This window comes from Thamnophis elegans, chromosome 1 (assembly GCF_009769535.1).
Source record: "Thamnophis elegans isolate rThaEle1 chromosome 1, rThaEle1.pri, whole genome shotgun sequence".
Taxonomy (NCBI): Eukaryota; Metazoa; Chordata; class Lepidosauria; order Squamata; family Colubridae; genus Thamnophis; species Thamnophis elegans.
Genome location: NC_045541.1, coordinates 23,700,970 through 23,728,335, shown reverse-complemented (window position 1 = coordinate 23,728,335; position 27,366 = coordinate 23,700,970). Strand labels below are relative to the sequence as shown.

The 27,366-nt window shown below is 40.9% G+C and overlaps 1 protein-coding gene across 1 annotated transcript in view; it reads right to left on the bottom strand.

The window, feature by feature from the left end:
• The window catches only part of CHN1 (chimerin 1), a 114,253-nt gene extending 87,447 nt beyond the window's left edge, over window positions 1-26,806 (bottom strand). The window contains exon 1 of the mRNA XM_032222994.1: window positions 26,313-26,806. Within this exon, the coding sequence (XP_032078885.1) occupies window positions 26,313-26,331 (19 nt within the window). The 5' untranslated portion in view covers window positions 26,332-26,806. The remainder of the gene's footprint in view (window positions 1-26,312) is intronic.
• Between the last annotated feature and the right edge of the window lie 560 nt (window positions 26,807-27,366).

The window sequence follows — 27,366 nt, the reverse complement described above, 5'->3', positions numbered from 1 at the left end:
GACTTTCCAGTTTGGTGGCCTGGCCCAGCACAGGGAGGGTATAAGTGGCAGACACATGCGAATGTGCACAGCTACATTTGTCTGAGCAGCATGCATATGTGCCCTCCACTCAGATGAATGGAGCTTCATGCATGTGGCAGGTACTTGCGCTTGTGCATGAAGCTCCATTAGAAGCTCATGTGCAAAGCTCCATTCGCACAAAAGGAGCTTCGCGCCTAAGTGCAAGCACCTTCTGTTCACTTGAGTGGAGCGTCGTGCATGTCTGTGTGCTTGTCTGCTGCTCGAACAAATGGAGCTTTACAATTGCCCATTTCTCCCATAGCTCAGTTTTGAACAGGCTGTGGCCAGGTAATGGGTCATGGCCCAGGGGCTGGGGACCCCTATCTTAAGGAATAAATATGTAATTTTCTTTTAAAACATTGGAAAGTTCTGTGCTAATAAACTCATGCAATGTCATACAGCATTAGCATTTAAACTGTAAAGGCTTTGCTATACTTTTATTGGCTAGAGTATAAAATAGACACATAATCTCTTCAATTTTTTTCCAAAGTGATTAAAAATAAACACGTCTCTTTAGAATATACTTTAATTTAAAACAATAATGCATTCTAATTACAGAAAAAAGCAACTTGGGGGGACAAAATTTTAAGACACTGAAATGTAGTATCAAATATGTTCTCCTACATTCTACCCACCAGAACTGAACCCTCTCTCAAGGCATCTAACAATTAAAATGCAATTCCAACTAAATAGTAATTAAAATCAAAATTAATCTGTATTGAGCATAGATTTAGAACTCAGGGGATTCTATTTACAGTAGGAGTGCAAACTGGATTTAGGAGTGCAAGGTAATTATCTTAAAAGATACAACAAGAGGTTCTAGATTAGAATTTACATATTACCATATTTATTGTAAATGAAAGAACAAGATTATTTCTTGTCAAATATAGAAAATAATTTTGTAGCAAAGCCATATAATAATTACAATACAAGAGCAGAGTTGGAAGGGACCTTGGAGGTCTTCTAGTCCAATCCCTTGCCTAGGCAGGAAACCCTATACCATTTCAGACAGATGGTTATACAACATCTTCTGAAAGACTTCCAATGTTGTGGCATTCACAACATCTGGAGGCAAGCTGTTCCACTGATTAATTGTTCTAACTGTCAGGAAATTTCTCCTCAATTTTAAGTTGCTTCTCTCCTTGATTAGTTTCCACCCATTGCTTCTTGTTCTACCCTCAGGTGCCTTGGAAAATAGTTTGACTCCGTCTTCTTTGTGGCAACCCCTGAGATATTGGAACACTGCTATCATGTCTCCCCTAGTCCTTCTTTTCATTAAACTAGACCTACACAGTTCCTGCAACCGTTCTTCATACGTTTTAGTCTCCAGTCCCCTAATCATCTTTGTTGCTCTTCTCTGCACTCTTTCTAGAGTCTATTGTCTTAATGTTCTATTGTCCTCACAAACAGCCAGTTTGGTATGTTGGTTAAGACACCAAGGTAGAACCGCGAGACCATGAATTTAGTCCTGCCTTGGATGTGAATCCAATTGAGTGACCTTGGGCCAGTCACTCTCTCAGCCCTAGGAAAGAGGAAATGGCAAACCACTTCTGAATTCTTATCATTAAATGCTCAAGGACTTGTCTGGGAGTCAACACTGACTCAAGGAACAAGTATTTTTTTAAAAACCCTAAACATGTGTATACTCTTTACCTAATAACAAGTAAATACTACTTCAAATGAAGCCCTAGTCTTGGTGATGTCATATCCATGATGTTTTCTTGAAAAAAAATACAGAAGAGACATCTCTTCCAATATATATTTTGAATTTCCTAGTCTAGCCTATATGGCCCTAGGATTTCTCAGTAGCTTTCCATCTGATTACTATTACAGTCCAATTATTATAAATTCCAACTACAGCAGTTAGCTTGGAAAACCAGATCACTCACTCACTTGTGGCCAGGTCACAGGCCACAAAAGGCAATCTAGTCAAACCTATTAAAATGTCTCTATCACCTTTGCACATTGGAGATTATCCAAATGATTAATTACACTAAGAAGAACAAATTATATGCCTTGAATAACAAAAGATTTCATAACTCATCCATGCATGCACACATGCACACACATATAAATTCGCACATACATTCTAAGCTGATAACCAGTAAAATGTAATGGTTTCCATTCGTAGTCTATGTATCAACAAGTTATTCATAAGTTGCAAATAAAGCAATATCACTGAGGCCATAAATACATATTTTCAATGTTAAAGAACAGCAAGAAGAGTGCAGACAATCCATTTCCTCTGTCCAGCTATGAATTTTCAGACAGTAGATATCTGAATATATCAAATTAATACATATGCTTTCTTCTCAGAGTATCTTATAAAAATCATGCATTTGAATGATGTATTATTCTCATGGCATTTCCAATAATGCAATGTAATCATTTCTTCTTTGTACAATTCTTCTTTGTACAATTTGGACTCAGTAAGTTCAAAAGAGTATTTTATAGAAGAAGCCATAGAACAAGAACAATTGAAATTTGTGATTCAGAATTTTTAAAAGTCTCCCATTGTCTAGAGGTAATGCAGATTTTCAATTGCTTATTTCATCCAGTCTTTGAAATTGCAAATCAAATTGATTTATTGATATCAAGTATATAAACATTGTGATATGTTTAGTCTTATAAGATAACACTTCTAATAATTGTAAGTACTTCTGAATCTAAAAAATCCCACTAACTAAATCAAGATGTCAATAGATGTTACAAATTACCTGTAAGCAGCAAAAGGATATTTGACCTTTAATAAATAGTCATCATTGCCCTTCAGTAATTAGTATAAAGTAAAAAATGTCAGCATCCAAATCTTGCATATAACTGCTATTTTTAATAAGGTCTATTATTACCCCATAACTTCAATTTAGGAAGGAAAAAAGGATTGGAATGGTTTTCCAAAAATAGTATAATAGAAAATTCAAATTAATGTAATTATGAAATGCCTTATATCTAATCTATTATATTCTGAACCTCAATAACCAAGTTAACTAAATATGCAATGGAATTACTCTTCCAAAAGGGCCTAGGACAGAGAATTGAAGCATTCCAAAATTTGGTATTAATAGAAGTACCAAAATTAGAACTGCATAATTCAAAATTTGAAAAAAAAATTCTTGTTTTAATTGATACTTAAATCTTGACCAGCAATATGAAATAGCTGATAGAAATGTACATAATTTTTGAAAATATTTGTCATTTAAATATGAATGGGAATTCCATTTAAAAATTAAAGTACTTTGGAAATAACATTCACTTTACAAATATTTACCTTACCTCAAAAGCTGAATTTTCTATCTATAACAAACTATCACTATTTAATTCAGATTTAATTATTTAGGAAATATTACATAGATTGGAAATACCTAAATGTGTAATGCTTTCAGCATACATAGAAACATGATCCTTAATATAAAAATAAAAATAATTATTGATTGTCATTAATTTTGACATAGACCGATTAACAGAATCTTGCAATTTATCAAAACACATTTTTAAAATGCAATAAGGTCAACATTAAAGTATATAGTTCAGTAATAAACAATACCATACCATTAGCATATAATACTCTTATATTCTCATGACATTAGAAAAAATTAAAAAATATTAAGCAGGATCATTTCTGTTTCATTTAGCTCTGTGTTTGTGTCTATATGGAATGTAATGTATGTAGGTAGGTGTGTATGTTTGTATTGTGCATATATGATTAGCCAATCTTATTCACACATATTAATCTACTTTATGGAATATTTCTGGTGAAAATTCATAAGCTTGGAAGATGAAAAGCGCCATCTTGTGGAACTTTAAATCTATAGTGATGTCTGAACTAGCTTTTTGTATGGAAATTCAGGATTTCTTATATTCTTCTTTTCACTTAAGGAAATTATCTGGAATTGTATCAGGAGACAACAGAAAACTCACTGAGCATAAACAAAAATGAGCACTGAGATCTCCTCCAATCTGTCACCCAAGGAGAGAAAATAAAATTACTCAAAATATGAGTAATTTTATGTCTTTCATTATCGTTCTCCAATAAGTTATCAATGGGAAAGTGTTGACTCGGGGAAAACTGGATTCAGTTGTCAGACAGATCACTTTGAGATTTTGATTAAGACATTCTTAAACTAAGCTACCTGTTGCCTCAGGATTGTTAAAAAGAGGAAATATTTTAAGCACTTTGAAAGGAACTGAGTAAATAAAATGTTCTTTGCTATGTTTTGCATGAAGCCCATGGTCTGTATCCGGACTTGTCTTGTTGCAGAAAGAATTAATACACAAGCAACACATACTCTCTGTGTTTGTGTATATACATATTTATGCATGTGTTGTGTGTTTGTGTGTGTGTGTATTTTGGTATTTGGTATTTATTAGACATTTATAGGCCGCCCTTTTCCCTGAGGGGACTCAGGGCGGCTTACAATCAAAAAGGAAAGGGAGTGTAGGACAATACAAAAAGAAATGTGCACAAAAGTAAATTAAACAGTAAAACTCAACATTCACTCAGCATTCGGGAGGGGCAAAAATAAACTTATCCCCAGGCCTGACGGGCTAGCCAGTTCTTGAGGGCTGTGCGGAAGGCCTGGACGGTGGTGAGGGTACGAATCTCCGCGGGGAGATTGTTCCATAGTGTCGGAGCCGCAACAGAGAAGGCTCTCCTCCGAGTAGTCGCCAGTCGGCACTGACTGGCGGATGGAATACAGAGGAGGCCAACTCTATGCGATCTGATGGGACGCAGGGAGGTAATTGGCAGAAGGCGGTCTCTCAAATAGCCAGATCCACTACCATGGAGCGCTTTATAGGTGGTGAGTAGGACCTTGAAGTGCACCCGGAGATCGACAGGTAGCCAGTGCAGCTCACGGAGGATCGGTGTTATGTGGGCGAACCGTGGTGTGCCCACGATCACTCGCGCGGCCGCATTCTGGACTAGCTGAAGTCTCCGGATGCTCTTCAAGGGCAGCCCCATGTAGAGCACATTACAGTATTCCAGCCTGGAGATCACAAGGGCTCGAGTGACTGTTGTGAGGGCCTCCCGATTCAGGTAGGGAGGTGTAGGTACTCCTCCAAAGGTACTTGTTTGATTTGCCAGTTTGCCTCAGAGAGGAAGTCAAAAAGTGTGTGTGTGTGATACAATTTTTTTACTATGGTTCTGTGGGCATGGCTTGGTGGGCATGGCTTGGCAGGTGTGGCAGGGGGAGGATACTGTAAATCTCCATTCCCACCCCACTCCAGGGGAAAGTTGCTGCAAAATCCTCATTCCCTCCCGATCAGCTGGGACTCGGGAGGCAAATAGATGGGAGCAGGACGAGTCTCTGGCGTGAGCAGGGGGTTGGACTAGATGACATCCAAGGTCCCTTCCATCTCTGTTACTGTATGTTCCAGTCAGAGGAGGCATTTACCAGTTCTCTGAATTACCCAAAATTTCCACTACCGGTTCTCCAGAACTGGTCAGAGCCTGCTGAATACCACCTCTGGGGTGTGTGTGTGTGTGTGTGTGTGTGTGTGTGTGTGTGCGCGCGCGTGTGTGCACGCGCACCCTAAAATTCAATATTGACTCCTTGGAACTGCTTCAACTAGTCTCTGCAGTTCTCTTGGCAAGATTTTCAGAAGTGGTTTGCCACTGCTTCCGTCCTAGGGCTGACAGAGAATGAGTGGCCCAAGGTCACCCAGCTGACAATATTATTCCCAGGGGGAGGGGCTAGGACTCAAGGTCTCCCACTTTCTACCGATGCTTTAACTGCTACACCTAATTGGCTCTTATTAATAACTTATAATTTTAGGATTTTAATATCTGACAAAGTGACTCCTCCCTTATGTACCATGCTGTCAGCTAAAACTTAATGGATGCTGCATCTGTCAGGGATATGCTATGTGGGAATTCAAAAAGAGGCATGCCATTCCATCCAGGCCCGGTTATACTCTTCTAAGTTAGTCAATGACACTTCTAAGCTTTCATGACACTTTAGTTATCCCCTGTTCATCCAAGATTTGGACTAAGTTGGTGCTTCTACACCTTTCTAGTACAATTTGATAGGGTTGCTGTGCTGATTTTAGCTATATTAGTCAATTGGCTTGGGCCCCCAGTGGGGGAACAGCGCAACGGAGATGGCAGATTGAATAATAACAGATCCCACCTCCCCACCACTGCTCCTGCCCTCCCCATATATCTTTGGTTTTAACGTCTGATTTTTATGTTTTAACTGTATATGTAAATATAAGATGCCTAGAGTTACCCTATGATGAGTGGCAAATGAATGAATAGTTTAATCTTAGGAGTTTTTGCAGATCTTAATAACTTCTCTTTCTTCACAATCATCAAATAGTTAACTAACATTTTTGGAATGGGACATTTAACTGGTCAGCATGATAATTGTGCATGGCTTTTTTTTAACTTAAACTTTCTTTAGGATTCCATAGTTTCTAAAATATTTGCAGCAGAATATCATTTTGCTGCATTAGCAGAAACACTTCCTGAGCACAGTTTGGTTCAAGCGCCTAGCCAGCAATTAGAATACAGCCATATGAAAGCTAATTCTTTCTCCCATTTGCTATTCCGCTTGTGTTGTTACAGGGGATCCTCCAGTCAGATTGATTTGATTGCAAAGAAAACTACAAAGGAAAGGAAATAATAAATTCAATTTCCCCTTTTTGCCAGTTGGATCAGAAGGCATTTCCATTTGTAGGAAAATAATTCAAGATCCACATTTAAATTAATCTAGACATAAAAGCCCCTTTGGACCCAAAGGATTCATATATGACTAGTCCATTAGTTATAAAATTGTGAATATTCATCATTTCCCTTGATAGTGAGAAGGGAGACATAAAAATTAATTAATAAATAAACAAAAATTATAGATAAATACTATATTTGGGCATTTGTAACATTCTTAATAAAAAAAGATGTCTTCACAATTCTATTTTTGCACTTGAATGTTGTTTCATAATTTCTGGGTATATATAATTTGGCCTCTTGAAAATTACACAACTCTGACAGAACAGAACTTTTCTAAACTGGGAAATACAAGCAACCCCTTTCATCCTTTCACTAATTCCTGTGGCAACACAGCATCCTGTTATTTTGCGAACCATTTATTTAGATTTTAATACTGTAAATCATCCATCTGTGTTGATTTTAAAAGCAATACTAATGAACAGCTGTATTCACGTTAACTTATCACAACTGTTAATTTTGCATCAAGGCATTCCCTTTTAATTTACTATGCATGGATGGAGTACTTATTTGTTTGTTTTATTTAAAGGAATTGTATGGCTGCCCATCTTGAAACACAGCTGAGAGGCTCAGAACAATAAAAACTTCAAACTATAAAAGCCATAAAACTGTAAAACACAACCAAATCCTTAGTGCCTTAGTCATCTGTCTGGAATGCCCCCAGAATACTCGTACTCTGTCCCAGAACCTGGAGAAAGAGCCAAGTCTTGACAGGAGAAGGATGTTCAATAAAATAGGTACAGTCATGGAAAAAGCACCTTGTAAAGTCTCACTACAGATGGCAACCAGTGACCCAGAGCGTATTTACCCTGTCTAATAAGGTTCTGTACCATGTAGGGCTTTAAATGTGATAATCAGCACCATGAATTGCACCCAGAAGGAAACTGGGATTAATGCAGGAGTGGTATAATGTGGGTGAATCTGGAAGTCTCCAGCTCTTGTGCGCATTCTGGATCAGTTGCGCATTCAGACGCAAGCACATTGCAATAATCTGAATGGCAAGAGACTAAGGCATGAGTGACTATGAGCAAGGCCTCCCAGTAAAGGAAAGGGTAAAATTCATGCAGATGAATATATGGAAAGGATCCCACTAAGCCATGGTGAATGCCTACTCACTGAACTGGAGCTGTGAGTCCAGGAGGACTCCCAAATTGTGCATTAGTTCAATGTGGGAAAATGCAACCCTATCCAGAGTGCAAGATGTCATATTATCAGATTTGGAAGTGTGTGTGTGTGTGTGTGTTGTGTGTTGTGTGTGTTGTGTGTTGTGTGTGTTAGTGGGAACAAAACTCAAAGCTACTCTATTTTTCAAGGTTGAGTCAAAGTTGGTTCCTCTCCATCCATGTCCTCACAGCTTCCAGGCACTCAGCCAGCCTTGTAACAGCATCACCTTTCCAGCCAAGGATGGAGATGTATAGCTGTGCATCATTAGTGTACTGATGATACTGCATTCCACGCTGTTGAATGACCTTGTCCTATATAATACTAGTTAGAAGTACTACTTTAAAAAATGCTTAGTTAATTGTGTTTCCCTGCTTAACTGTCAGGGGAAGATTATATCTGAGCAATGACCAGGTCTAGAATTTTGACAAGAATGGAGAAGAAGCTACAGTAAAGATCATCAAAAATCCTCAAAGACCCTTCAATGGTACCTTTACTTGTGGGGCAGCACAAGCTGTAAAAAGCATGGGAAATTCTAAGCAAAGCTTCTATCGTGTAATCTGACTGCCCACAATTATGAAAGGCAAATAACAGGAGAAAGCTTAGATCGTCTTCCATTCGTAACCCACTCTTATTTTTCTAACATCTTACACAGTTTCTCTTCCCCGCCAAAACACAAACCATTAAATGCCTTTTCAACAATAGTGCAGATTGTGCTTCACGGCGGAACAATTCATATTAAAGACAGGAGTAAACTTTAAACATAAATAACTGCCCTCTCCAGCAATATTTATACTGTATACAAAAATGTAACTCTGGCCTTTGTTTATAAAAGTTTCCTCACTGTTTCTTACTTAAAATTCCTGTTTGCTTATTATTCTGCTGCAGTTTGTTTGCTTTGCTATATAACAAGCCAGGTTATTAACACAAAGCAGTGAGCAGTATCTGGGGGTCTGGCTGAACAATGCCACACTGGGAACTAAGCCTTACGTGGCAACCCCAGAATGTGTGTTCATTAGTCTAGATAAGGATGAGTGCACTCTGGCAGTTCTTTTCTTAGATTTAGGGTGTTGTTGTTTTTTAAGTATAAAACAAGAGTTCTTAAAGATCTCTGCATCCCTCTGCTGGCTACGCTAAAACAAATGCAAGCCAATACTGTATAAATGTAATTATGCAAAGTAGTCTGTCTATATGAAAAACTCCAAAAGCCAAATGGATCAAAAACATGCTTAAGGCAGTAAGCATACTGAAACCTTCTGCTGTGATAGTATTTTAATAGTATTTTCAGAAATTCCTCCTAAAATCTTTACAAACTGTCACAAATACCTGTCTGGATTTATGGTTCAACATTTGTGGGCAAGTTTGCGTACAGCAGCCACAAATTTAAAAGAAACATAGCACAGACCCTTGATTATTCCCTCATTTTTCAAATTCATACAATTCACCATTTCCTAATGTAAGATGCTTCATAATTCCCTAAAAGCAGCTCAGCTGTCATGTGGTCAGTGTTGTATATGTAACAGTGCAACATGTTAGGAATTAAGAATCAAAGTTTAAAATATTTTGGAGGTCTAGATGGAAGGAGGAATTAAATCCTTGAAAAGCAGTATTGATCCTAAGGATCCTAAGGAAACACAAAAACCTCATTTACCCCAATCCACAGATATAAGCAGAAGAAAAAGAAATCACCTGGTTTGGGTGCACCTAACTCAATATTGTTCCCAGTGGTAAGGCAGCAGCTTTCCACCACAGGCAGAGATCCTTCTGACTCTTGGAACTTGGACAGGAGTGGGCTTCAAAAATTTTAGCAACAGGTTCTCTGCCTGGTTGCTGGGTGGGTATGGCCATGGTGGGCATGGCCTAGTTGGCCTCCTGTACCCCGGTGGGGGGGGGGCATTTTTGCCCTCCCCAGACTCCCAAGGCTTTCCTTGAGCCTCTGGGGGGGGGGTGAAAATGTCTCCCCCCAGGCTCCAAAGGCCCTCTGGAGGCCGGAAATGAGTCTGTTTCCAGGAGAGCCATTTTTCTCCCTCTCCGAGCCGCCACACAGGACCTGTACTTACGTCACAACCAAAACAAGTAGTGTGGAGACTCCTGGGAGGGGTGGGCAGGGCAGGGTCATCCAGGAGTGGGATTTGGAGGTTCTCCGAACCGGCCATAACATTAGCTACAGGTCTTCCTGAACCCGGGCAAACCCGTAGCAGCCCACCTGTAAACCTGGAGCCTTGGAACCTGAATCTGGAGATACCAGGAACTGGATGTGATGCTTTCTGCATGGAAAGTGCTAGCTCTCTTCTTTTATTTAATTGCTTCTATTCCTGAAGAGGTGCACAATTACACACCACTGCAAGTTAAATTATGCTGGGATATTCCAGAATTATCTGGTGCATCTTCCTGATATCAAAATTGGTACATCTAGTATTAGGCGACTGTCTAATTAGTCAGCTGTCTCGGAAGAGATTTTAAAAGCTACACGTAGGCTATTCAGAAAGCAGACATCTATCTGGAGCACATGTGTTGAACATTATCGTGTACCATGATCTGCTGAAGAATACAAAAGCTGTTATCTCCCAATAATTCAAAGCTGCCAGGTTTTCTCTGTTTAAGATAATCACTATAAGATTTGTGGCCACAAGATGGAGTAGCTGCCTAATGTTTCAAAATTTACTGAATTTACAGAGAACCAAGAATGCTTCTACTTTCAGATTACAAAAGATAATTAGTGCTCTGTTTTGAGATTTTTCAATTTTTTTTTTTTTATAAAGCCATTCTTTACTGAAGAGCATGATTACATCAGCTATTTACTTTTCTGCTGGCTTCCATGTTAGATGCACTCTTGATATTATCACCAGGCCAACTATATGGAAAGCTGCCAAACATTTTCCGACCGTCAGTTTTATTTTATTTCTTCTACTTGCTAAAGAAAAAGTGAAAAATACAGACATGTTTATTTTTCTGATGATCTACTAGTGAAAGGTAAAGGGGAAAGATGTCTCTCCCACACACAAACTTTAAAAAGTTGTATGCCCCCAAATAAAAACATCACAAAGAAGTGGTGGAACTGGCCAGAGGGCAGAGCTTTCCTGCTAACTTGCAAGTTACAGGAACTTATGATAGTAATGGAGCCAGCCCATTACGGTTCAGCTGTGGAGTTGTTCAGCAAGGTGGCGATGTAATTGCCTCACTTAATAGCTACAAACCCTGCTCTCCTCGTTGCAGTTATTAAGTACCACACAGGTTGTTCAGAGGAGCAAGGGTGCCTCAGAAGTGGGGGAAGCCCTAAGAGGCCTAATGTGGGCCCATTTCCAAACAGGCCACGGCCCAGTAGTGGGCTGTGGCTTTGGGGACGCCTGTACGACAGGATACTTTTTACTCCAACAACAAATGTGAGCAGGTATAATGTCCAATTAAATAAGGTAGTAAAAAAGTTATCACAGTAACAAAATAGTTGGCATCATGGCCTTTGGGCAAAAAACCATCCAGAGAGGCCCAAGGCAAGCAACACCTAAGGTTTCTTCCTGCCAGAAGCAGATGATAAATTCTACTCCCCTCCAGTGGCCTATAAGAAACCAATAAGTAGCTGCTTAATTCCAATGGCGGGGAGTTAAGAAAAACAACACCTCTCTTGCTACAATAATATTTAGTACCATTTCATTTCACTCTACAGATTCTTGCCTGGAAGAATGGAAGATTCTTTGCTGGATGGTGATGGCTTAAGGCAGGGGTGTCAAACTCAAGGCCCATGGTTGGATCCAGCCCTCGGGGTGCTTAGATCTGACCTGCAGGACTGTCCTGGAAACAACGAAAGACTGGACCACGGTGCCTCCCAAGCTCCGTTTTCGCTGGCAAAGGGTTGCAGTAAGCTGTTCAAGCCAAAAAGGAGATTGGGGGCCCGTTTTCACTGGCAGAGCGCTTGGGCCACCACAGGAACCCCTGACACGAGTGGCCATGGCCACCATGGCCATGCCCCTCACACCCCCAAGTTCAAATATAACCCAGATGTGGCCCTCAATGAAATTGAGTTTGACACCCCTGGCTTAAGGGATGGAAAATCCTGGATGTTTGGAATTTTCCCACCTAATCATCAAAGTGTGGAGAAAAGGACTCCCTCCCTAAAATAAACAAATAGAATTCTTTATTGGTCAAGTGTGATTCGACACACAAGAAATTTGTCTTTGGTGCATATGCTCTCAGTGTACATTAAAAAAACCACATTCATCAAGAATCATAAGATAAAACACATAATGATAGTCATAGGATACTAAATAAGCAATCAAATCATACTAGGAAACAACAAGGCTATAGTCATAAGTGGGAAGAGATAGGTAATAGGAAGGATAATAATAATAATAATAATAATAATAATAATAATAATAATAGTAATACATAAAATACATAAAGCATGGAAGATAAAAAAATACTGCACTTCTCGGGAAATCCCTCAAGATATGGCACACCACAAACTGTTCAGCACAAACTTTTTTGGTGTTAAGATTTTGTTTGATTAGAATTGTGATTTCAAATTCCAATTAGGGTCTCTGCAAGATAGAGAAACAAATAAAGAATGCTCCTTTGTAAATTGCAAAAAACTGTTGGCTTCTGACCAGCAGTGACCAGAAATAATATGGAATATTTGGGATGCCTGTAGGGAACATATCCTCCATTCTCAGCAGTAGGTAACTCAATGGTCCCCAGATATAATGGAGTACAGTGACTAATGGCTGCAAGCAGCGTTGCCAGGAAGCAGAGATCACTGACATATTATCCAAAACATCTGTGGGGTTCAATACTGCATGTCCTTATTTTAAACAAGCAGATTTAAACAAGCAGAGCCCGGGGCTCATGGATTAATCTAAAATGCTGAGCATCAAGGCTGCAGTTGAGCTTCCAGGACAGATCACATAATGAAGATAAACTACAATAATCTAGGAGAGGTATACTGAAATCTCTTGGCTACATTAGCTCCATGCAGAGACAGGTAAGAATATTTCCAAGTTTATTTAACCTTCTCATTCAGTTACTTTACTGAATGTACATGTATTTGTGCTGTTTTACAGATGGAATTCTACAGAAAAAAACATGGAAGAATGAAAAATAGCCAAATCAAGGCATAAGATTTCTTCTCCCACATCCATTACCCTTTAGATTTGCTATACACTCCAAAAATTGTTATATCCGTGTATTGGGTTTCTCTTTCATACCTTTCCTCCAAGTCTGTTCCTTATCATCTCCTTCCACAAGAAGAGGACATGGGCAGAGATGAATATGAAACATCCAGATTGCCTTGACATGTAACAATGTGATGCTCCCTATGATGAGACTGTAAAATAATGGTCTCTAATTGAAGTTTTGGTTTGAAGTGTTCAAATGGACACTGGGTTCACCCATTTCCTTTCTTAATCATTAATTGGAAATGGCTTGTGGATTGCTTTTTGGATATTAAGAACTTTCAGAAGGATAAACATTTATTACATTGAATGGTTTTCTTTCAATATGAACAAAACAAGCTTTATATACCGTATATACTCGAGTATAGGCCGACCCGAATATAAGCCGAGGCACCTAATTTTACCACAAAAAACTGGAAAAGTTATTGACTCGAGTATAAGCCTAGGGTGGGAAATGCAGCAGCTACCGGTAAATTTCAAAAATAAAAATAGATACCAATAATGTTTTTGAATATTTATTTCAAAGAAAAACAGTAAACTAGCGGTGTATTCAATGAAATACTTCACTCAGCTCATGATGCTGATGTCCCGCTGTGATGATGATGTCCCGTGCAGCCGCGGGAGCGATGTCCCGCCTCCTATGACACACGGCACAGTGATTCCTATCATTGGATCACTGTACCAGAGGAGGTGGGACATCGCTATGTGGCTGCTTGCCATAACAAGGAGGAGGTGGGACATCGTTGCAGAGCGGCAGGAGGGGGAGGAAGGGGAATCATAAGACAGCCCTGCATTACATTAGAACGTGAGGAGGGGGGATGGTGCGGTGCGCGCTGCACGGCAAACTGACACAGAGGGAGGGGAAACTCACAGGGGCGCTGGGCCATTCACGAGTGTCACCCAGCGGCATGGCCCCGCCCCTTTTTCTCCTCCATTTCGGGCAAATTTTTCACTGACTCGAGTATAAGCCGAGGCGGCTTTTTTCAGCCCAAAAAGTGGGCTGAAAAACTAGGCTTATACTCGAGTATATACAGTATGTTTAGAACTTAAAAGCAAAACTTTTTTACTTGGAAATAAGTAGCAAGGTGATTAGAATGTTGATTTTGGAAAGCTTTTAAACCGAACAAGAGGTCAAATAAACTGGAAATAAGATTTTGAAATAATTATAAGAATACTTCCTGTGATTTGCTTAAAGTCTTATTAAAATATATAAAGATTTTGAGTTTACATATTATAATATTTTTCTTGGGAAAATGTCCTTGATGAGAGAAAAAAAATGACAGCAATAGCAACAGTACTTAGACTTATATACTGCTTCATAGTGTTTTATAGCCCCAATCAGTTTACAGAATCGGCATATTGCCCCCAACAATTTGGATCCCATTTTACCAACCTTGGAAGGATGGAAGGCTGAGTCAACCTTGAGCTGGTGAGGATTGAACCCCTGGCAGTCAGCAGAGTTAACCTGCAATACTGCATTCTAACCATTGCACCACCACATCTTTTGATAAGAGACCTTGAAGACTGGCCACTACAGGCAACATAAAGAATTAAAGATTAAAATGAAGAGAGTAGCCTCACTACAGACAGTCCTTGATTTATAACTGTAATGGAGCTTGCTCTTTAGTGTTGCAAGACATGATTGTCACTCACACAATCATTTTGTTTAACCACCTGCTCTCCCTGATGTGGTCATTAACAACCACGTGGATCGTTAAGCAGAGCATGGGGTGTCTCAGGGGTGAGGGAGACCTTGGAAAGTCTACCTGAGGTGGGGAAGAGGGTGGGGCAGAGTTTATATCTGGATAGATGTTCTACAAACAGCAACCTGGTCATTTGTGATCTTGGAGTTAAAACCCATTCTTTTCCTTGAAGAGGACACAATTCAGATCTACTAGCTTTACCAGTCCTGTAACTGATACAGCTAAATTTCTGCAACTGCTTCAAAGGGAAGGAGAGACATCTGTAAGCCCATGGATCAAGGGGATTAGGAAAATAGGTCTGTGATGTCCTCACAAGTCCTACCACTTTGTAAAGAACTTCTTCGTAAACTTTATGTTATCAAAGTAAATAAGAGAGCTAGATGGAACAATCTTGTCTTTTTACATTTAGATTACTGTGCAAGGTCAAGATACTTTTTTTAAACTGCAAAAGAGATAGAAGGGTGATGAACTCTTCTCATACCTGCTGTTTCCCTCTCCACCCCCTTGAAAAACCTCCCCTTCTCTCTCACAGCAGATTTATTGGAAGCATCAAAATTTATATGAAGAGAAAGTAATATCATGGGAAGATAATTTTGAGAGGTAAATTGCTGACAAGGTTAGCATACCCTCCAATATTCTCAGTGCCGCATTACCCTGACCTCAGCAGCTGTATTTACTGCTTTTGCAAAAAACTAAATTGATCAGTCCTTACTGAATTTTCTTATCACCACATATGGGCTTCATTCTTCAGATCTCTAGTCATTTAGCTTTTGTAACCAAATTGTCAAACATCAGCAAAGATTGGCAAACATCAAAAACAGTTACTTGGCAAAATGGGACAAAAAATGCAGTACCAACAGGCAAGAATTTATTTTAGCTGTATTTCTTTATATCAAAAGGCAGAGAATTTTCTTTAGCCACTGGAAATTCTACTATGGATAATTATCATGGACACTTCTGAAAGGGTTTTTGCCTACTTCAGTTATAGCTTTGATTATTAGAAAGGACAGACTATGGAACAAAGGAAATTGTATTGTAATCTTGGATTTGGAAGTAAAATATAAATGCATTTATAATCAATGTTAAGATCAGAAGCCACTTCTTCCTAAACCTTTTTTCTATTTTCTTTTTTATTCACTATTTTTCTTTACTTTCTTTCTAAAATTTGAACTGCTTTTATGTTACTATTTTCAAAATAAAAATTACAAAAAAGAAAAGAAAAGCGGGACATCAGCTGATCTCCCCACTATTCTGCACCATTGAAGAAATAATTTCATGGATGGAGGGATGCAACCATGCTCCAAGCATCAAACTATGTATGTACTGTAATACATTGTGCCAGAGTGCATTGGTGCGTGCTCTGGGTGCCAATGCTGCTCTTAGTCCAGGCACCCCCAGGAGTCAATACCCAGTTCCTCCAAGACTGAGTGGCTGGGGTTTCCATCATCCCAATTTGTGCACCTTGTTCCATCTTTGATGACAGGGGGAGAAATTTTAGTCCCCTCAGAGAGGGCCCGCAATCTGGGAGTCCTCATGGATACGCGGCTTAGTTTAGAAGAACACCTGATGGCCGTGACCAGGGGGGCCTTTTACCAGGTTCACCTGGTACGTCAGTTGCGCCCCTTCCTGGATCGGGATGCTCTGTGCACAGTCACTCATGCCCTCGTCCTTTCTCGCCTGGACTACTGCAACGCTCTCTACATGGGGCTGCCCTTGAAGAGCACCCGGAGGCTTCGGCTGGTCCAGAATGCGGCCACGCGCGTTATCATGGGGGTACCTAGGTGCTCCCATGTTATGCCCCTTTTAGGCAGCCTGCACTGGTGGCTGGTTGTTTTCTGGGTGCGATTCAAGGTACTACTTATGATCTTTAAAGCGCTCCATGGCTTAGGCCCAGGGTACCTGCGAGACCACCTACTGCCACCGGTAGCCTCCCACTGTCCAGTGCGATCCCACAGAGTTGGCCTCCTCAGGGTGCCGTCGGCCAGACAGTGTCAGCTAGCGATCCCCAGGGGGAGAGCCTTCTCTGTGGGAGCGCCTTCCCTCTGGAATTGAGATTTGAGATTTTGAGATTTTATTGACATTTGTAGGCCACCCTTTTCCCTGAGGGGACTCAGGGCGGCTCACATAAAATCAGGGAAGGGGAAATGCAGACAATAACAAAGACACATATAATAAAAACAGTAACCAACATGCATTCATCATTCGGGAGGGGCAACTATCTTCATCCCCAGGCCTGACGGGCTAGCCAGTTCTTCAAGGCTATGCGGAAGGCCTGGACGGTGGTGAGGGTACGAATCTCCACGGGGAGTTCGTTCCAAAGGGTCGGGGCGACTACTGAGAAGGCCCTCCTCCTTGTAGTTGCCAGCCGACACTGGCTGGCCGATGGAATACGGAGGAGGCCCAATCTGTGTGATCTTATTGGTCGCAGGGAGGTGATTGGCAGAAGGCGGTCTCTCAAGTATCCAGATCCACTACCATGTAGGGCTTTATGGGTGATTAACAGCACCTTGAAGCGCATCCGGAAATCGACAGGTAGCCAGCGCAGCTCGCGGAGGATAGGTGTAATGTGGGTGAACCGCGGTGCACCCACAATCGCTCGCGCGGCTGCGTTCTGTACCAGCTGAAGACGCCGGATGCTCTTCAAGGGCAGCCCCATGTAGAGCACATTGCAGTATTCCAGCCTAGAGGTCACGAGGGCCCGAGTGACTGTTGTGAGTGCCTCCCGATTCAGGTAGGGTCGCAACTGGCGCACCAGGCGAACCTGGGCGAATGCCCCCCTAGCTACAGCCGTCAAATGGTGGTCGAACGATAGCTGTGGATCTAGGAGGACTCCCAAGTTGCGAACCCTCTCTGAGGGGTATAGAATTTGACCCCCCAGCCTGAGAGATGGAATATTGGTGGAATCCTTGGGAGGGAAACACAACAGCCACTCGGTCTTTTCTGGGTTGAGCACAAGCTTGTTAGCCCTCATCCAGTCCATAACCGCCTCCAGGCCCCGGTTCATCACGTCTGCCGCTTCATTGAGTTGGCACGGGGCGGACAGATACAGTTGAGTATCGTCCGCATATTGATGGTATCTGATCCCGTGCCTGCGGATGATCTCTCCCAGCGGTTTCATGTAGATGTTGAATAGTAGGGGGGATAAGACCGAACCCTGAGGCACCCCATATGTTAGGGGCCTAGGGGACGATCTCTGCCCCCCCACTAACACCGACTGCGACCTGTCTGAGAGGTAGGAAGAGAACCACCGCAGCACGGTGCCTCCCACTCCCACCTCTCGCAGTCGTCGCAGAAGGATACCATGGTCGATGGTATCGAAAGCCGCTGAGAGGTCAAGGAGAACCAGGATGGAGGGAAATCCTCCATCTCTGGCTCTCCAGAGATCATCAGTCAATGCAACCAAAGCGGTTTCTGTGCTGTAACCGGGTCTGAAGCCTGACTGGAAGGGGTCGAGATAGTTTGCTTCCTCCAAGGACCGCTGGAGCTGAAAGGCCACCACCTTCTCAACAACCTTCCCAAGAAAGGGAAGGTTGGAGACTGGACGATAGTTATTAAGGACAGCTGGATCCAAAGATGGCTTCTTTAGGAGGGGTCCCCCAGAGCTGCCCCCAGAGCTTCACATAATCCCTGACCTCTGGTCCTTCTGACGCACCCTAAAAAGTTGACTTTTCCAGCAAGCCGGTCTGGCCTGAACAACATAAAATAAATGATTGATTAAATTGTTAATTTTAATCTAAATTTAAAATGTTTTGTTAATATTAATTGGATTTGTTTTTGGATACTCTATCTAATTTCCTTTTTAACTTTTGTAATATGTATCCTTTGGGAGATGGGCGGCATATAAATCCAATAAACAAACAAACAAACAAACTGCAATATAGAGAAGCTCCAACCTTCCATCATCCATCAGTTGATGGTCTTGATATTCTTTCTCCTTCACAATGGACTTTCCCAGCTCTGTTTTCCCTCCTGAAAGAGCCTTTTGACTTAACATCTCCAGCTATAGGGACAAAGACCTGCGTAGCTTTCCCAAACTGGCCAGTCATCACATCCCTAGGATTTTCTGCCTTGTAGCCTAAATATTTACTTTGCCATGGTTCCCTCAGGCATCCAACACTGCAATGAACATGGTTCCTTTTCCTCAGTGGTGTGTTCTGTACCTCTGAATTTTCTACTTTACACATATTACTCACTTCAGGTAGCAAAAATGCAACACTCCTTAATGTTTATTAAACAGCAACAAACTTCACAACAGTTAACAACAAAAAAGATAAAAAGCATGCAAGAGAAGGGAAAGACACCTGAATAACAGGCTCATACTTATAACAGATATAAAGAGATGCACCAATAGTCTATATTATGTATCTATCTCAAAAAGTGCCAGATTTTCCAGGGCCACTGGAAATAATACTGTGAGTAATTAGCATGAAGCAGTACAAGAGAGGTCTTCTGATATTTCAGCTTTAATGCTTTTGTGTACACAATAGCAGCAGAATAGAAGTGGAAAGCAGGACAACAGTGTCCCCATTTCTACCCCACACCACGAAGGAAACAGTTTTGTGGGTGTGGATGATCTTGGTATCCAATACCAGGAAGGCTTTCCTTTCAATTTTGGTCAAGAAAATGCACCACTAGCAAAACAAAGCAGTTCAGGGTTACTCTCTTTATTTGCTTCATTAGGTTTTTCAAATTAGATAAACATTTCACTGCATCAAGTGAAGAGCAAATTCAATTCTCAAGGTTACACAGATAGTTCAAGTGCTAAGATATACTGTTTACAGTAGAAGACAGAGCTCTTGATTGACTTCCATATGCTCACAGTACATAATAATTATTACATTAAATTATAAACTATACCCTCTGGATAGCCTCTGGCTGTTTGGCTAGAAATGGCCAACTACTTCCTAGCTCTTAACACAATTTTAACTGAAGATCTCTGAACATCTTTCAAAATTGCTTTTAAAGATGTTAACAGTTCATAGGGACAAGGGAAACAGGACAAGGGAAATTTACCCCAACTTGTAAATAAAATTTCATATGTGTCAACATTACATGTTTTATACAAAATCCAAAAGAAAATGCCCATAATGGCTACCTGAACATAACTGTAAATAATTGTTATATTTTTCTTCTAAGGAGATAATTGGTGAGAGGTATACATTTTCAGAATCATTTCATTTAAATTTGTTAGTCCTAATAAAATTTCTAGTTCTGTGATTCTGATTAAAAGAAGCACCAACAGAATTATTTTTATTCTTTAAAATAATAAAAAACTACTCTCATGAAAAAAGTTTCATACTTGAAAAATAATAGGATTAAGTACAGAATACTTAACATAGGCATAACATTTCAACCAATGAATTTAAAAGTGACTGCCAATGTTACTGCTTCTTGGCACTCATTCCTAACATCTATTTAAAAAAATACTTTGCAACCATGCAAAATGTAACATTTCTTGTTCTATTAAAGGATGACCCTATGCCAGTGGTGGGTTCCGGATCCCGTTGCAACCGGTATGGTGCAACGGGGCCCAGTATCTACCACACAAATGCGTGTAGCACGTGTGCACACATGCGCAGCGCACGCATGCGTACTTAACATCTGCGATGCTCCATGACACCTCTGTGACACTCCAGCTGCTTGGCGGAGCGTTGCACAGGTGCTGTCCGCTCCATGCATGTAAGCTCAAAGAGTTCAAATACAGGTAAAGATGGGGGGTGGGCTCTCCGGAGCACCGTATCAGAACGGTATCCCGTGGTCCCGGCAGGCACCGGTACGCCTGTAATGGTCATAACCCACCATTGCCCTATGCTTAAAAGGGACGTGGTGGCTCAGTGACTAAAACACTGAGCTTGTCGATCAGAAAGGTCGGCAGTTCAGCAATTCAAATCCCTAGTGCCGCATAATGGAGTGAACTCCCATTACTTGTCCCAGCATCTGCCAATCTAGCAGTTCAAAAGCATGTAAAATGCAAGTAGAAAAATAGGAACCACTTTTGGTGGGAAAGTAACAGCGTTCCGTGCCCCTTCGGCATTTAGTCATGCCGGCCACATGACCACGGAGACGTCTTCAGACAGCACTGGCTCTTCGCCTTTGAAATGGAGATGAGCACTGCCCTCTAGAGTCAGGAACACTAGCACATATGTGCGAGGGGAACCTTTACCTTTATGCTTAAAATTCATGGCTTAAAGAGATATGAGGCTTTAGATATGAACCTTTAGAACATAATTTCAGTATGCCCATTAATAATGATGGAAATTATCATTTAGTTATTAAGTTGCCTACCTGCATACTTGAGAAATTTAATCCAAAACAACAAAGCTTTTTAAGGATGCAGAATTTGGCATGCTCCTTCTAACCAAATAATGCTCTAGTTACAACAGTTCACTTAGTGACCATTCAAAGTTATGTGATAAGCCTCCAAGTATTTATGACATAGTCCTGAAATTATGAATGTTGTAGCATCACAGCAGTTGTTCACCCTTATGAATGACCGCAGAGGTCCTGCAACATTCACCCTGCCTATGCCCACCCCACTCCTCACAATTCCTACTCCCTCCTATCCTGCTGTGACTCACTTACCATGTGAAGATGTTTCCTCTCTTGAGAAATCGCACTGCCTCAAAGCATTCCATCAGCTTACAAACATTTAGAGCAGAAACTGGAAGAAACTGGAAGCTTCTGGGCACAGTGATCTTGCAGGCCTTCAGGCTGCGAGATCACGGTCCCCAGAAGCTTCCAGTCTCCATGCACAACATTTGCAAGCCAACGGGATGCTTTGAGACAGCCTGATTTCACTCCAACAAAGAGTGCTGTCGGCTTGCAAACATTTTGCATGGAGACTGAAAGTGTCTGAGGGCCATGATCTTGTGTGGCAAAGAGGCTGGAGAGGAGACAGCTCACTAGATCTTTGAAAGGTAAGTGACCTCACACAGAAGGATTGTGGTGGTGGGGGGAGCAATTCCATGAGGTATCTCAATGGGTTGGGGAAGCCTTGGGTGGTCTTAAGCAGATGGCCTGTTCCGTCACTAGCTCCCTCCCCTTGGCCTTCCCCATCCTAAGATACCTTATGTGCACTTAAAGACCTGCGTATTCACATTCATTTTATGTGATTCACTCCAACGGATCCTTGGGTTACCAATGTAATTTGCAGACTCCATTATATTAATAACTTGAGGACTACCTCTATTCAACAAGCAATTCCAATGCAAAACTATGTTGCCAAGAAAAGTGATACCAGTATCAGTTAGCTCTTTCTGTTAGCAATTGGTGAGGATGTTTAAAGAGTCTGTCAATTATAGCACTGGGCAATTGAAAAGAAGCACTGATACATTGGCTTTTCTTCTAAGCTATAATCTTCTCTTGAAGTTCATACCAGTTTTCTGTTCTGTACAGTGTCCATAACCACTGTCCCATTGCACAATCATCCCAAAGCAAACCTGCTAAGAAAATATTGATGATAGCCTCTTTCAATTTAACTTTTCTGAACATACTGGGACTACACTTTCCAGAATTCTAGAATAAGTACCAATCTTCCCATCCCATTATCTTCACCACAAGGCTTTGCTCACAGTGCAATAGCCCTGCTATGATTGCTTTTCATTAATGATCAAGTTCTAGGAAAGAATACTTTCACAGTTCTTCAAGCACTAAGATAATCATCACCATCCTGGGCTCTCAAAATCTCTAGCAGGTTCCTCAGGAGAAAAAGCAGCAGGAGCGACTTGTTGGGAGTGACTTGAAACCTTCCCTGCCAGCTTCCCCATTGACTTTACTTTGTAGGAAGGCGGTAGGGAAAGTCACAAATGGCAATCACATAATCATGGCTTGCTGCAATGTTGTAATCATGAGCTTGGCGTCCGAGCACCTGTCACAATCCCTTGATTGTGGAGGTGTTGCAACAGTCAGAATTTCAAGGACTGATCATGTCCATTTTTACAGCACCATCGATCATTGAATGAATGGACATAAGCTAAGGATTACTTCTGTATGTTTGGATAAAGCTACATATATTTAATTATTAAATCTATATCTTAATTTCCCCTCCAAAATGGATTTAAGAAAGCCAGCAATTCCTTGAGCTGTTTTTAAGTGACCAAGACCACCACTGTTATCTAGTGTTTGTTTTCTATCATCTGATTTATAACTGATATCAGACACTTTACTAAGAGTAACACTTCCTAGAATGATAGCCACAGGTATAAAGGTAATATCTAGAGGTGTTACGTTGGTTGATGCGGAAAAAGTATGTGATTTAACAATGTAAAAGTGAAATGAAGTCTGTCACACAACCAACTACTGTATATCCATTTCTCCTCATGCCCACTGCAAAAGAAATTCAGACTCTTGACCTTCTACAGAATGTTCATCAATATTTTCAAAATTGTCTGGAATTCCAATTCGAGAACATTCAACTTTTCCTAACAAACCATCTGAAGGTAAAAAATGTATGAAAAATCCTTTGTTATTCTGGTTTTCATGCACAATGCCTGCTGTGCCACATCTGTTCATGTTTTCTTTTATGTGTCTCTGAACAACATATTCAATAGTAGAAACACTGTCCTATTCCATGGCAGAAATGCTATGTAATAGTTTTAAGAATTTGTTGAGCCATGGTGGCGCAGGGATTAAAATGTTGTATTGCAGGCAAACTCTGACCACAGCTTGGAGTTTGATTCTGACGGGGCTTAAGGTTGACTCAGCCTTCCATCTTTCCGAGGTCAGTAAAATGACCAACCAGATTGTTGGGGGAAATAGGCTGACATTGCAAATTGCTCAGCGAGTGCTGTAAAGCTTTATGGGGGAGTATATAAATATATACGTCTAAGTGCAATTAAATATATTTGGTAATGCCTAAATTTCTTTTTTGCCACCTGAAAAACTTTTTCCTTACATTTTGTTAATGATTGCTTCTTTTAAAATATTTACTGCTCCCCAGAGCTTTATGTAACACATCCAGCAGAGAACAGCAGTAAACTTTACAGATCTTTTAGTAACCCAACTGTAAATTCAAGAATGAAGGCCAGAAATAATAAAGCCCTGGAAGATTATTACGATTTCATGTCTGACTCTCAAAGTTGAAGCATATGATTTCTGTTTTTTTAGTTATTAAACAGATTACTATTTAAAAGAATAACAGGGATCCTGTAAAAATAATGTATATATAATTTTCAGGCCAGAAGAAAGAAAATCCTTGGTATGTGTTGAAATACTCTATTGGTTCATTTCTGCTTGGCTCTTTCCATTTATGCAACAGGTAGGAACTAACCAAGATTTAAAAATTGAGCATAGTGAATGGTGTTCTATGACCGTAATAAAAAAAATTGAATTGAGCATAGTGCTTGAATCTCAATCTTTGTCTTCTTGCACCACTTACAAGAGACAATTGTCAATCAGGATTTATGAGGCAGTAAGAAGCCACTGACTGGTATGGAGAAGAAAAGAAAAGAAAAGAAAAGAATCCAGTGATCTTTCATTAGCAATGAGATTTCCAGTAATCATACGAAGGCTATTCCAGCAAAGATAACAATGCATAACATTATGCCACCATAATATGCCATCACATTTACGATACTTAAGCTTTTATAGTCACAAGTCACACTGGGAATTAACCAGGGACAATATTCAAAATGTTCTCCCATATATTTCAAACATTGAAGAATATTCAAAGCTTTAGTGACCATTATTAAAGCAATGCTATTTTGTTGCCTCAACAGGTGGCAGCACCTGGCTGGAAGCTAAGACCTACCTGAGTGTAAGAACTACCAGAGAATACTGGGGCTGTGTGTTACACTAAAAAATAAAAGCATAATGGATAAAAACAATGACAATACTTCTGTGCTGTTGCCAAGGAAATTGCATGAATATGTCAAACTTGATTGGAAGAAGTCACCTGCATTGTTTTATTAATAATCACTATCTATAAACAATTATTTCTATAACTCACCTCTATTCCTCTCCTTTTCAACTGCATTTTTGTCCAGAAAACATAGTCTTTGCCAGTTGTTAGATGAAATAGACACTACTCCACAATAAAAAGGTGTCACAAATATCTTTACTATGGTAACAATATAAACCTATTACAAAACTTTTATTACAATCACAAAAAAACTTACCCAGGGTCATTACTTTATACTCTGAAGAATCAATTCACAATACAAGTTTGATGAAATAAATTTAATATAACCATCTTAGACCTAGGCTAAATTATTTCCAAATATGTTAACAATTTTAAAATATACTTCCTTGGTTATATTTGGAATCTCCCAGTTTGCTGGAAACTTTCTGTAAACAGTGAAATTAAAAGGCTAGACACTCTTATAAAGAGCAAAGGTACATGTATAAAAACTGTTGCAGCAGTTAAGAGTTTGAAAATAAAAGATTAAGAAAACACTTTGTTATTAAATTCTTCATTACTATGGTATCAAACTGATCACATCCATTTTAAAAATATAGCAAACAGTATTTTTACAACTTTATATAAAGACACATTTAATATAAATTATAATTACACAAAATAAATCAGTGGGAAGCAATCCCAAGTTAAGAATACTGTGAGTTATTTATGTAATGAAATTTGCTTCCACAAATGATATGTTAGTGTCAAGATTATTTTGCTTCACTTTACTGTTACAAAGTGCTTTTTAATTACTGTACTAAGTTAGAGATGTGTGCCATTAAGCTTAATAATTAATTTAAATAAATTAATGTGCCAATATATAAAACTTGCCCAAATTAATATTTTATTTATAGGAACATTTTTGCGCTGCTCAAAACACACATAATCAAAAACAAATGATAGAAAACCCACATCCTGTGTCTGCATGCACACAAAAATAAACAGTGTGTTTTTACCATTAGTTTTTGAGAGATGCTTTTTGAATCATTTTTTAAAATAAATCATATACTAATATTTGCATCTTCGCTTGCCATTTATCACATCGATTATCATTTGTTCCGGAAGAAACACATTTTTTTTAAAAAAAAGACCCAGCTTTTTTTGCTGCAGGGGCAACTTCTCTCTGACTTCCCAGAAAGAGCAGAGAATGAACTATAAGCTAGCTGGTGTTGTTTTACTATTGCTTTGAGAAAGAGAATGGACGCCCTGCAAGCTAGATTTGGGGAATGGGGAGAAGGACTGTATGAAAGAGATGAAAGAGATTGCCTGAGAACTCTAGCACTTCATAGTGCAAATGCCAATCAAGCACCAAACCCCGACAGTGACTGAAGAAGCAAGTACACACCCACAGGCTCTGTTTGGAGTAGAAACAATGGGTGAGGAAAAGAAAGAAGGAAGGAAGGAGGGAAGGAAGTCTTTCTCTTGCTTAATGGCCAACCCAAAAAAAGAATCCAGCAAAAGAGAGAGAGGGAGGGAGCGCTCCCTCCAGCCGCTTCCATCCTCCCTTCGGGGTTGCCTCCCTTTCTATTTATCTACCTGTGGAGGGAGGGAGGGAAGAAGGGTGTGTGTGAGAGACAGAGAGAGAGGCAGCGCTTACTCACCGAACAAGGTGAGAGCCATCGTCTCGGCTCCGCTATGAGCGGGGTCGCCTCGGAGGTTTCACTGAGCCAGAGCGGCGGACGGACCGGAGCTCTGCGGCGCTCCCATTAGCGGCGCGCAGAAAAGCAACAAAAGAGCCGGAGCAGCCGCTTGCAATAAAAGTTATCGCCGCGATCGCCTTTTGCCTGCTGACCGAGGGGGGCGTGGGGGGAGGAAACCGTTGGGGGAAAGGTCGGGGCGGAGAGAGGGTCTGCGCCCGGGAGGCCCGGAGGGAGAAAACTTCAAGAGCAGCGGACAGCTGTTGCCGCGCTGAAAGGCGCCTTGCTCCCTTTCGGACGGCGCTGCTGCTCCCACCCACTCAGGCTGCAGCCTTCAAGCTCTGGTAGCCATCTTGCCTCGCCACATGACCGGCTTCTCCTCCCCTCCTGTCTTCGCGGCTTGCAGTTCCCTGAATGGGTTCCCATGGCAACGGGGGATTCGTGGGCCACCAGCTCCCTCCTTCCATCCCTAAACCCTCCATCACCCCTCGGAGGGGCAGGCGCTGTCAAGCTAAGACAGAAGGAAGCTTGCGGACAAGGGGTCAAGAGCCTCCCGGTTGGGATTGCACAGCCTTGGCGGGTTTTGTTTTTGATCATTGAAAGGGGGCCGAGGTCTCTGCCCCTCGCTGCTCTCTGAACTGCACTTCCTCCAGATAGTGGAGGATTGAGTCCCAAGCTCTGTCTATAGGGAACTGCCTTCCCCCTACTTTCGTTCTGATGTAGCCTCTTTTAGTTCTTCTTATAGAAGGATGCGGTGGCTCAGTGGCTAAGACGCTGAGCTTGTCGATCAGAAACGTTGGCAGGTTGGGGGTTCAAATCCCTAGCCCCGCATAACGGAGTGAGCTCCCGTTTCTTGTCCTAGTTTCTGCCAACCTAGCAGTTCAAAAGCATGTAAAAAATGCAAATAGAAAAATAGGGACCATTTTGGTGGGATGCCGGCCACATGACCACTGAGGCATCTTCACGCAGTGCTGGCTCTTCAGCTTGCCCCCTAGAGTCAGGAATGACTAGCACATAT